This window comes from Peromyscus leucopus, unplaced genomic scaffold (assembly GCF_004664715.2).
Source record: "Peromyscus leucopus breed LL Stock unplaced genomic scaffold, UCI_PerLeu_2.1 scaffold_1521, whole genome shotgun sequence".
NCBI classification, from domain to species: Eukaryota; Metazoa; Chordata; class Mammalia; order Rodentia; family Cricetidae; genus Peromyscus; species Peromyscus leucopus.
Window position 1 is genome coordinate 1 of NW_023504690.1, and position 11,595 is coordinate 11,595.

The following is an 11,595-nucleotide window of genomic DNA, read 5'->3' on the forward strand; positions in this document are numbered from 1 at the left end:
CCTCCAACTTAAGTTTCCAAAACTCAGGATTTCCCTACTTTAGTTTAACAGTTTGCTATGAACATTTCACCACCTAAAAACAGGCACGAAAATAGGAAAGCAGTATCTAACTTGCTTCTCAGTCTTGAACTGATTAGAATCCTAAATGAAAGCACACTGTAATTCATGAATGGACCTATTATCAAATGCTACAGAATTCAGAATTTGATATTACTGAAATAAAGAGTAAGCCCATGGTGAGAGTAAGCCCATGGTAAGAACACTAATGAATTCCAAGACATAGGTTGCTCTATTGCTGGTCTTCCTTTAGCCAAGAAGGAACCAATGATCAGAGTTTTGTCATAATGATCCTGAATCGCCATGCTTATCATCAGCCTACATGGAAGACAAAAATCGTTTTTTATAAATGCTATAAGTATACTCATGGGCTGTGATGGGGCTTAAGTACTGAATACAGTTAATATAATTTAGATTCACAAAATTGTATTCATTGTCTTCCTTCCGAGGCAGAGTTGTGAAATATCCTGAAATCTTGAGGTAAAGATTCAAGTATCTTGAAAAATGTTCCTTTACACAGAAAAAGCACTTAGTAGGCCAATCACTTTCTGTCAACTTCCCTGGGAAAGGTGCTAGAGATCTGTCACAAACACAGATTGTGCTACAGAGGATGATATAAAGGAACCTTTGCCTACAGATTACTATGAAAGAAAGAAAGCATCTCTGGCCTCTTTCTGCAAGTGCTTGGATTCATGTGATAATTTAGTATATCCGCAAACCCATCTGACGGCTGAAAAGAGAGACTCCTCCAAAGTATCGTGCCATGATGGTCTTCTAGGATACTGGAATGCTTTGAATAAGTGATAAGGTTCAGATGCCTAGCAACAGCTTTGGAGAAATCTTAAAAGTTTTAGCTGCCAGAGAACACTATGTTATATTAGGAGAAAATTTGAATTTTCAAGCACATAGATGAATTTTCAACTACCCTTTGGTCATGGCTTTATAACTATTATGATAAAGATACAGATCAGTAGGTACAACCTGATAATCAAGTTTATTTAACACTGGACTAAAAGACAGGTGTAATCACATTAAATCCCCATGAATAAATGCTTCCTAAGTTTTCCTCATGTATGCCATATCTATCTGATATATGTAGGAATTTTTACTTTCTTGGACTGAGGGAGCATGTTAGACTGTTGAGCATTCGGGTAATAAGTTGGATGAAATATTTGGAAGATAAGTATCAAGATTTTCTGTCAAACTACAAATGTTTAGATTCAAAGAAGTAACTCAAAAACTAAAATTCTGTGCCATGCATTGCTTTATTTTTGGAACGACCAGAGCATGCTGGGATCTTGAAAGATAAAGATATTAAGGCTTCCAAAGGAGAGTTTAGCCATGAAGTTGAGTGGTAAAATAAATGCCTCATACATTCAAGTCCCTGAGTGTGATTCTCAGAATCATCACAGATCAGTCTTGAGATTAAGACTCTTGCACACCCGTTGTTATTCTGACCAATCTATTCCTTTGCTTGTCTCATGGCAAGTGGAGTTGACTAAAATGCTTCCATTCCAAAAGCATTTAAATAATGAAGTCACGCTTCCTTAAAATACAACATTGGTAAATATTTCATGTCTGAATTTAGTTTCAAATAGCGTTTTAACTTCTGTACTTACGTTTTGCGTTTCCCCACAACGGCATAATAAAGAGCATTCCATCCAAATGTGTCCTGTAAGTGGTGATCAACACCTTTCTTCAGTAGAATTTCAACAATCATTTCACAGTCCCATTTAACTGCATACATGAGTGTTGTTCTAGAATGACAGAGGCAATTCAATTACTTAAATGGTGAACTGTATACATTTTACCATATAAGTATAAGGCCTTTGTGTGTAGAATTGACCATTAACTAAGTAGCCTTAAGCATCCTGAAAGCAGAGTTCAGATTCCTAAAATATGTCCAAGGCTAAAACTAGAAAACTTCTTAGCACACTATGATACTTTATAGAGTAAAATTTGTATTTTAAATTGTTTATGGTAAATAAATGTTTGGAGAAAAGTGACCAGAAGTACAGAAAGCTTTATATGAAAAAGAACACCATTTCCTTCCTATTCTATTGTAATATAATTCACTGTTAAATATGGAACTGCAATTTGCATAAGATGATAGTAATAATGTTATCAAAAATTTTAATGTTAAAATGAATGTTTTCAATTGCTGATACTAATATCATGCCATATATGTAAGTTTACAACTACCATTCATATATCATCCTTCTCTGCACACCACCAAAAGTATTTGAAGATTGAAGGTTGTTCACAAGGTTGTTTAATTGCAAACTTGAAAACTTTGGAACTGACACTGTAAATGTAAAATCTAATAAAAATGCTATCAACTCATATGAGATCATATGGCAGTCAAAATAAAAATCAAAATAACAACCTCTCATTATCAAAGGGAATATGAACCTGACTATCATTCTTTGGCATAACCATTTCAAGTAATAGATATTTCTTAGATATGTAACTGATGTTTTATTGACTTTTTCTAAGCTATTCCCATAACACATTTGAAATGAATGATTTTTACTATTCTAGACTATTTTCAACACAAGCAGTGTTTTAAAAATGCAAAGTGTAGTACCTTAGATATTTATCACATGCGTGAAGATTCGCACCGTGTGTGATTAGGTATGATGCCATGCTGAGTTTCCTTTCTTGGAGTGCTAGCAGCAGAGGGGTCAACCCATCCTGTAATGATATCAATTAATCATTCACAATACTGCATATTTCACAACTGAACTGAAAATCATATATGTAGCCCTGTGATCATAATGTTTACCATAGACTTGACCACAGTAGTCTTTTCCTTATTAGCCTAATGCACCTTCTAACGATCCTCAAGATTGCAATGTTCTAAGCATGGCTACAGTAGTCACAAAGTCCTCTAGTCCATTAGAGAACTCATGTGACACCCATGGACCTATGGTTCCTGTCACAGAAGTTGTTATAGTACTTTGAAGCCATGGCCCTCTCCCCTCAGAGTTTATCTAAAGAGACACACACCGACACACAGTAGCAAAGGTGTTAGATCCTAAGTTGCATGGATGAGCAAAACTGTCTTTTCTATGTCAGAAATTCTCCTGCATTTCAAAAGACAGTTATGTGGCAGATGTACCATTTCCCAACAGAAAAATTCAATTAAGCATGATGACAAAACTATGGAATTGTCCAGTATTTAAAACCTGATTTCTGAAGTACTGTTTGGCATATCTTCTGTGGGGCAAACATCAGCATCTGCAGAAGTTGTTCCACAGGCACAATTCTCAGAGTATTGTAATGATGTGGTATTTGCTGAGGACACAGAGGAAGCTCTGCTTGATTCTCCATTCAGGAAGGGCCAAGAGTAACAATGTCTGCCTCTTGCTCTGAACAGGTCACCAAAGAAATGACCTCAAAATGAGTAAGATCTCAAAGAATCTTTTTTCATTCTTCGAACTCACAAAGATCCGCCTGCTTCTGCCTCCCGAGTGCTGGAATTAAAGGCGTGCGCCACCACTGCCCAACTCAAAAAATCTTTGATTGCTTACCTTGAAATGTATTCTGTCCTGTTACAAGTTGAAAACTGTCTTAGTGTTTAGAAAATCCAGTACATTTTTAAAATGTTTTTTATTTATATTATTTTTAGACAATTTCCTACATGATATCTGTATTTACATAGTTTCTACACCCTCACTCCTCCAACTCCCCCTAACTCCCTCTGAAATTCAGGACATGTTTTTTATTACTATCACACACACACACACACACACACACACACACACACACACACACACGTGTATTATGTACAACCTACTGGTTCCATGTAATGTGAATAGACTCTCTGTGTGCCTCTTTTTTATGTCTCTGCCTCTCCTTTTCTCTTTCCCTCCCCCTCTGTCTCCCTCTCTTCCTGTATGTGTGTTGGTTTGTGTGTGTGTTCATGTGTGTGCATGTGCATGTGTGTAAATGTGTGTGTTTAAGGATGGCCACTGTGGCTGGATAAACTATTGAGGAGTTTAGAGTGTATCGCTGGAGAAAATTGAAATCTACTCTCAGCAGTTATGGATAATGGGTAACTCTTTATTTACGAGTGTAGTTTTGAAGTTTCCCCTATCAAGTGTTTGCATGTCAACTGGTGTTTTCCTTGTGCAGGTCTTATTTAGGCAACCATATTATTGAGATTTCATAGATGAATTATCCCTTTTGTATCTAGAAGACACTTTTCTGCAACAGTCATCCTGGTCACTGGAACTCAGAGTTTTTTGTTTGTTTGTTTGTTTGTTTGTTTGGGTTTTTTTCTTTAGAAATTTCTTTCTCAGTGTCACCTGAAACTTAAGTGTGGGTGTTGTATTGTAGATGTAGGATTGTGGTAGGCACCCATGGTCCTTTGGTCTTTGCATTTTCACTAGTTGTGGATCTCTGTTATACTCTGTATTTGCTGCATTTTAATCATCATTGCATCTAAGTCCAATTTACTGAGTGACTGTACTGGACTATAGCTAGTGCATACAGATCTGTGTAATTGAAGTTTTAGAGATGGGCAAGGCATTGCTTTCTTTCTGGTTTATATTTTGCTTAGAAAACAACCTAAGCAGGAATCAAAATAGAGCAATAATTTAAAAGTATTTTAAATATTAGGTGATTCAGAAATGAAGGCACAACTGTAATCCCATCAAGAGAGTGCAGGGTATTGCAGGAGGATCATGACTTCTAGGAAAGTCTGGGCTACATAGTGAAACCCTATCTAAAAAATTAATATTGGAAGTCTATGATGATTTTAGGATTATCAATATCAGTGAGATTACGAAGATGTATTGTAATTTACAGGAGTGAAAAAGCCTTGCCCAACTCCACAGCTAACAAAATACACAGTGCCAGGTAGGTAAAAATTCCCTAGACTTTTTGGGAGTTCCAGAGATTTCCCAAACAATATGAGCTACTGCCACTGCTCTTGGTTGCCTCCAGTCACTTAAGTGTAAGATCTTGTTACAAAAGACACCATCTCCTTTGGAGAGAAGACTGGCAGGAATAAAGCTGGAACTAACCCAGTGATTCCTACCCAAGTACTAGCTTCCTTAGAATCTGTGGTGCTCTGCAAACTGCCAAGGGAGAAAAGGAATCTTCAGACATCCTAAATTTATATCAAAGCACTAAGAAATAAGGCTAGTAGAATGAAACACCTGTATTGGCAAAGCAGGTGAAATGGGGAAATACAGCTCTGGTTTGTTAGCAAATAAAACACACTTGGAGTTTGGATCGTGGAAGTACGTCCTGCAGGGAACCATTCCATCATAGGGGCTCAAAAGCAAAATGATTTGATTTGTTAGGGTCAGGATGAAGCATAGTTTTTAAAATTCTCCTAGAGATTGAGCATGCACTGCATTCCTGGAGAAAACGGAGGTATGAATGGACTGTGCTGTTCCATAGCCATTTGGTTTGTTTACTAAAATTTTAACCTCTGCTGTATGTGTACTAATGGATGTGTGGAAATCAAGTGCTTGTAGTGCAATGTACCATGCTTCAGTTGCAAATATTCAGTCTGAGATAGCAGTTTGAAGGTGAAGTATCACCCACAGCCTGAAGTGATTTATATCCCAGCACAGCTTGTCAATATTTTGGGTAGGTGTTGAAACTTTTGGAATTGGATATTTGATGGGTGTGATATTGGTATGTAGGCAGTTTTGGGGTACACCTATTCTGAGTTTTTCAAGGGGCCACTGGTTCTGTTTCTGTGGAGATAAGAGGAGAAAGGAAGGATTACAAGTTCCTGATACCACGGACCAAGCTATCTCCAGCTGCCTATAGGAAGTTACCTTGATGGCTAACCAATGAAGAGAACCCAGCCCCTGGTGGGTGGCACCACAGCCTTGTTTCAGAACATGGCTGTGTAAGACTTTACAGAGATAGCTGCATAGTAAGCAAACAGGCACCCTGGACTCATTCATTTCTCCCTCTCTTGAGGATAGATGGTATGTCAACAGCTTTCTCAAGATCCTGATTCTGTGCTTTCCCCAGTAATATACAGTAACTTGGAAATGTAAGTCAAATAATCCTTTTAGTCCATTATCTATTTTTATAAATATTTTCTATGGCTCCATCAAAGTAAGCTAAATTCTCTAATACGGATTTCAATAAACTAACATTTACTTCTCCCCATTTAGAAATAATTTTGAGAGCTATATTCAATGCAATTTAATCATATTCACCCCTTCCCTTTCACTACTTTCCAAATGCACCCCTCTTCTGTACCCACCCATCTTTCTAACCTTATTGATATAAACCTCCTCTCAAGTCTCTGGGGTCACTGTAGAAGATCAGGGTAAAGCTTGTAAGAGCCAGGTCCACTGGATGACCAAAAGCAAAGATTGTCTCATGGGCACACCAGCGTAGATGTTCATATGACATCACAGTCACCGTGAAAACATTCAGAAGACCCTTGGAAGCTCAAGTGACACAAAATTTCATTATGCAAGCAGGAATTTAGCATGAAGGTCTGCTCTGAGCTGAGGACTTCTCTATAGTCACAGCTGCTAGGACTGGATAGTCATTTTCATTTAAAGGTGTGGCCTGGGTGGACTGATCATGCTCCAGTGGATGGTCATATACCCAAGAGTTTGTGGGCAGCACAAATTGGACTCAATGGGGGTAAAAAACAATAACAACATATCAATACTTAGATGGATACCGATCAAGTTATTTCAAAGGGCCGGTCAAGCAATACTTAAACTTCTAAACATGAAAAAATTGGACCAAGATATGACAACTGTTAAAGCATATAGTTTTCAAATACTTGGGAATTCAATTTAGAAAATCTTTACCTCTGTAGTATCTTCAATGTTTCCCCCAAATTCAAGAAGACTGCTGGCAATATCTGGACTGTCTACATACACTGCATGGTGGATCGCTGCTTCTCCGTTGCAGTCCTTAATATTGGGATCTGCTCCATGATCAAGTAGGACAGACACGATCTCTGTCTCCCAGCTCTGTACAGCCTGTGGATATTGTTACCAGAAAAATACTGTTAATTTAAAGAATACACGAGAAACTTCCCCCAGCTTTCACCGTGATTTATATTTAAGTGACTTTAATTTTACTTTCATTCTAAACACTTAGATCAACTTAATTACTGAAATTGAAGTCTTTGAAATACCTTCATTAGTGGTGTGGAATTTTGATTGTCAAGGGCATTTATATTACAGTCCTTAGATAACAGTAAACGAACCAGATTGATATGACCATAGAAACACGCAAAGTGGAGTGCAGTTCTGTGGGAATGAGAGACATTTTGAAGGAAAACTGTAAGGCACTATTATCAACACACACAATCACTCTGGCATTTATAAATATTATATAACATTTAAGTCCATAGACCCATAAAAATATTTAACTTCATTCAAAATTTATTTTTATTTGCTCTTATAATTTACTGTATTTAAAAATTTACTATCATTTATGGCAGTGTGAATAATACACACAGCTGTTGCAGCCTAGAGAAGTGCTCTATTAGTGAACTACGAGCAGCCTATTTGAACAAAAAGAACATGACTCTTGGGTGAACTCATTTTCAGTTTGAATCCTACTCTAGACACTGCCATCAACCAACTACTTCTCAGCCTTCCTGTGTTGTGAATTCTTGTCCAGAAAATGAGTGTTAAAAGGAATACTTCTATCAAATTAGGATGACTCAATTAGATTTTTTGCAACTATTCAGAAAATATTCTTCAACAACAACTGAACAATCTTTTAGGTATTGAAGTTATGAATGTTAACACTATAATAAACATATTTCAAGTCAATGTTAGTTCCATTATCTCTATTTCGTAAATATATTAAGGAGTATAAATTTTAGAGTCTAAGGATATCTCTTCAAAACTTGAGACAAGTTCTACTATATACTTATGCTTCTGCTGGCTCAGCCTTCAAAGAGCTTGGATTGTAGATATGACACACCACTGAGCTTGAGATTTGGTTTTTCACACATTTTAACTCAGCTAAAATTGAAATGTCATTTACAATTCATAATGTACAACAGTGACTGCCACAACTTAAAGGCAATTCTTAATACATAAGATAGATGTCATTTGTGCCATGCATGATGTCTCTACTAAGTGAAATGTGATATACAATATGATATACATATACATACATATATACATATCCATGTATATGAAACATTTCTAGGCTTTCACTGGATTTTTTAAAGAAAGTTATGAAATGTACTATTGATAAAAACTGAAAAGTATCAACAGCCAAATCTAAATGCACAGCAAACTTGGCTTTGATTTTTAAGAAACTTTAATTCAAAGGAAGTGAGTATAGAACTTCAAATCAAATACCAAAGAATGGCCATTTTTGATAATAGCTAAATTCATAGCATACAGAGAAATTAGATGTATGCTATGTCTAATGTCAGTATCTATATCAGTTTCACCAGGGAGATTTAGTACATTGTGGGCCACCTCAAACAAACCCCAAATTGGGAAAGCAAGATAATTTGTTGATTTGTAAATCATGAAATTCACAGCAAGCTTCAATCACCTCTATCAGAAGTAAGTAAAGATGTCAGAAGTAACTTTCAGAGAACTTGGAGTTTGTCAGCACATCGTGTTATTAAAATGGTGGCTGATCAAGGACGCACTGAATAAACTTTCAGAAATATACGAAGTAATGAGTGAAGAAACACAAGAGAAATTTACGGAGATGGGAGAGTGAGATCCCCAGGAAACTAGTGAGTAACAATAAGAAAATGAAAGAGCAGCAGGAAGAGGAACACACAGCCATCTATCAAGTTTTGATTATTTCTATTATTTTCAGTGAGGAATATAAATGTTAGTACACACAGATAAAAGATTCATATTGAATGTTTTTGGGTGATTTTAGGTGGGAGGAAAACATTATGAGGAACACTACTTGATCTCTGTAGTTTCTACAGTTTACACAACATTGTGTTTATTAGGTACATTGAAATTAAATCCCATTTCCTTCTAGTTTGTTAGATTATTCCATTGTGTATTCGATGCTCCATAAGAAAATGCTCCACAGGGGGATTGCGGGGTGACAGTAAACCTGCTGGAGCTTTGGTCTTATGGTTCTCCTGCTCCAGAAGAAGATCTGGACACTGGACCTCTGTGTGACCACGGGTACCAAGGAGACTGTAGTCCAGAAAGCACAGCTGGTCTCTCCTCACCCCTGTTGCCCTCAACAGAGCTAGTCAAGGTAGGCTTCTGCCATCACCCGATTTCCTCAAGGCCCCTCATCATTAGCTTCCAAGTGTTCTTACCGTTTCCCTTCATCCTCATCATTCACATGAAAGTTCTTCTTCTTGAGGAGACGCAGCACCACTCTGAGCTTTCCCATGCATACTGCCTCATGAAATTGGTTCTCGGGGTCATAAGGCTGGCGGTACCTGTCTTCAGTTCCACAGCAAAAGCAGGACAAGAATCTCGTTGTCCTGCTTGGGCCATCACAAAACCCCAAGGGAGTTTTCGGCTCCTTCTTAAAGCATAAGAGCTTCCTCAGGGTGGACAACATAGCTGTGACCACCTTTCTATCAACTCAACACTAAGTAATTTTAGGGAATGATGGACTTTTAACCACTGACCGTCTAACAACCAGAGCCTAACTCTGTGACTCCCACAAGTGCGAGGCTATGGTTTGACCAGTCAAACTGAAGCATCCAGTTATACAACAGTCGTTGCTAAGCAACACTGGTAAACAAAAGCATGCTCGTTCTTCCTCAGGCATAACTGACAGTTCATGGAGCAAATAGTGCTCACTGCGCATGTGCAATGTAAGTGTGGTGGTCTCCTGGGCTTTAGTTTGTGTATATCCTGCAAGATCTCGATCTCTTTATTTCTTTATTCCCCACAACAATCTTGCTTGGTACTTACTTTCTTTGGGGGTGTAATTACTCATTATGATATCTTTTTTTGGTTTTGTTCTTGCTTTGCTGAGTGTTGGTTTTTATTTTCGTTTTTTTCTAAGAGGTCATGGATGGATTGCCTTCGTATGGACATGGAATTTCCTGAAACTTCACTCTGGTGTTTTTGGTTCTGTGTTTTTGGAATTTTCAGTGAGGTGAAAAGCTGTAAAATAACGATTTTTGTGTGCTTGGAGTGATGGTACACACCCTAATCCCAGTCCTTGGCAGGGGGCTGGATGTATCAGTGGTAGAAGAGTCATGAGCCATATTACCTTTCTAGAGCTTTATGGGGAGAGAGAGGGTGAGAGAGGGAGAGAGAGAGAGAGAGAGAGAGAGAGAGAGAGAGAGAGAGAGAGAGAACACGGAGGGGGGAATATGGAAGGAGAGAGTGCAGAAAGAGAGGGCACAGAGGGCATGCCCACTTTTTAGGCTGGGACGCCATCGTCGTCACAGGCTGGTGACGAAATTAAGGATATAATCCTTACACACAGCAAGTTGCATCTATAAATTTTCCATATATATGTAAGAATAGTTAAATCAAATTTAATCAAAACACTAAAAATATAGTATAATGAAAAAATATTAAAAGCTTCAAGGGAAAAAACAAGTATCATATAAAGGGAGGCCCATTAGAATATAAACCTGGCTTCTTAATGGAAACTCTTAAGTCAGAAGAGCTGAGCACATGTGCTACAGAGTATAAGAGACCACAGATGCCAGCCCAGATTACTATATCCACAAAAGCTTTAGTCATTAGCATCTGCTCTGAGTTCATGCCCTGATGTCCAAGAAAACGGACTACACTACATAGGATGAAATAAACACTTTGTCCTCTGTGGAATAAAGTGCTCTACCAACTGGGAAGGCATCCGACGTGCTTCTTGGTAGACTTGACATGGTGAGGAGAGCCTGAGAAAATAAATACTTCTAAACCATAGTAGAACCGGATGTGATTATCAGGAAGGGGAACAGAATATTCAAGAACTGTGGGCAACTTAACAGTGTGCAGTTTTCATGTAATCAGAATATCAGAAGAGAAAAAAAGAACCCAAAAGAAAGGAAGTATTTAAAGCTGGTTTGCTTCAGGCATCAAACCATCAATCCCGGAAGTTGGGAGAGTGGGTGACGACTGGAGACTTAAAAGGAAATCCTGGGCATATAGTAAGGAAAAAAATCATATTCTAGAAATTAAAATATAAAAGAGGAAACATCCAGCAATAACCACAAGGAAACAAGAATGCCTCACATATGAAAGAACAAGGAAAAGAATTTTCTCCAAGATCTCCTTACAAACACAGAAGAAAGACAGGAAGGAGGGTATACGTGATCCAATTCGCCAACCAGACTGTCCCTCCTAATGAAAAAGGTAGGCTTTCTCAGACTCCAAACAAGCAAATGAAAACAACAACGAAAACAAACCCTGAAAGTTTGTTTCCAGTAGCCTGCCACGTAAGAAGTGTTCATCAAATTGTTTAGAGAGCCATCTCTAGTTGTGGAGTTCTCGGCAGGGGATGGCTGCCCAGAAAGCGAGAGTCGCTTCTCCACCAGTTCTCTTGCCCAGTGGATAGCCGACGGCCATGCCCATATGTCAGCACTGAGTGGTCCTGGCAGGCTGTCTTAGCTAAGGTTTC

The 11,595-nt window shown here is 38.1% G+C and overlaps 1 protein-coding gene across 1 annotated transcript; it reads right to left on the reverse strand.

Moving 5' to 3' along the window:
* Positions 1 to 27: 27 nt before the first annotated feature.
* Positions 28 to 9,935, reverse strand: LOC114689128 (putative ankyrin repeat domain-containing protein 19). Its single transcript, XM_028863534.2, has 5 exons — positions 9,323 to 9,935; positions 7,193 to 7,307; positions 6,861 to 7,034; positions 2,645 to 2,751; positions 28 to 1,814 (listed from the first exon to the last, which is right to left on the reverse strand). The coding sequence occupies exons 1-5, from the start codon at positions 9,571 to 9,573 to the stop codon at positions 1,673 to 1,675; spliced, it is 789 nt and encodes a 262-aa protein (XP_028719367.1). The 5' UTR covers positions 9,574 to 9,935; the 3' UTR covers positions 28 to 1,672.
* Between the last annotated feature and the right edge of the window lie 1,660 nt (positions 9,936 to 11,595).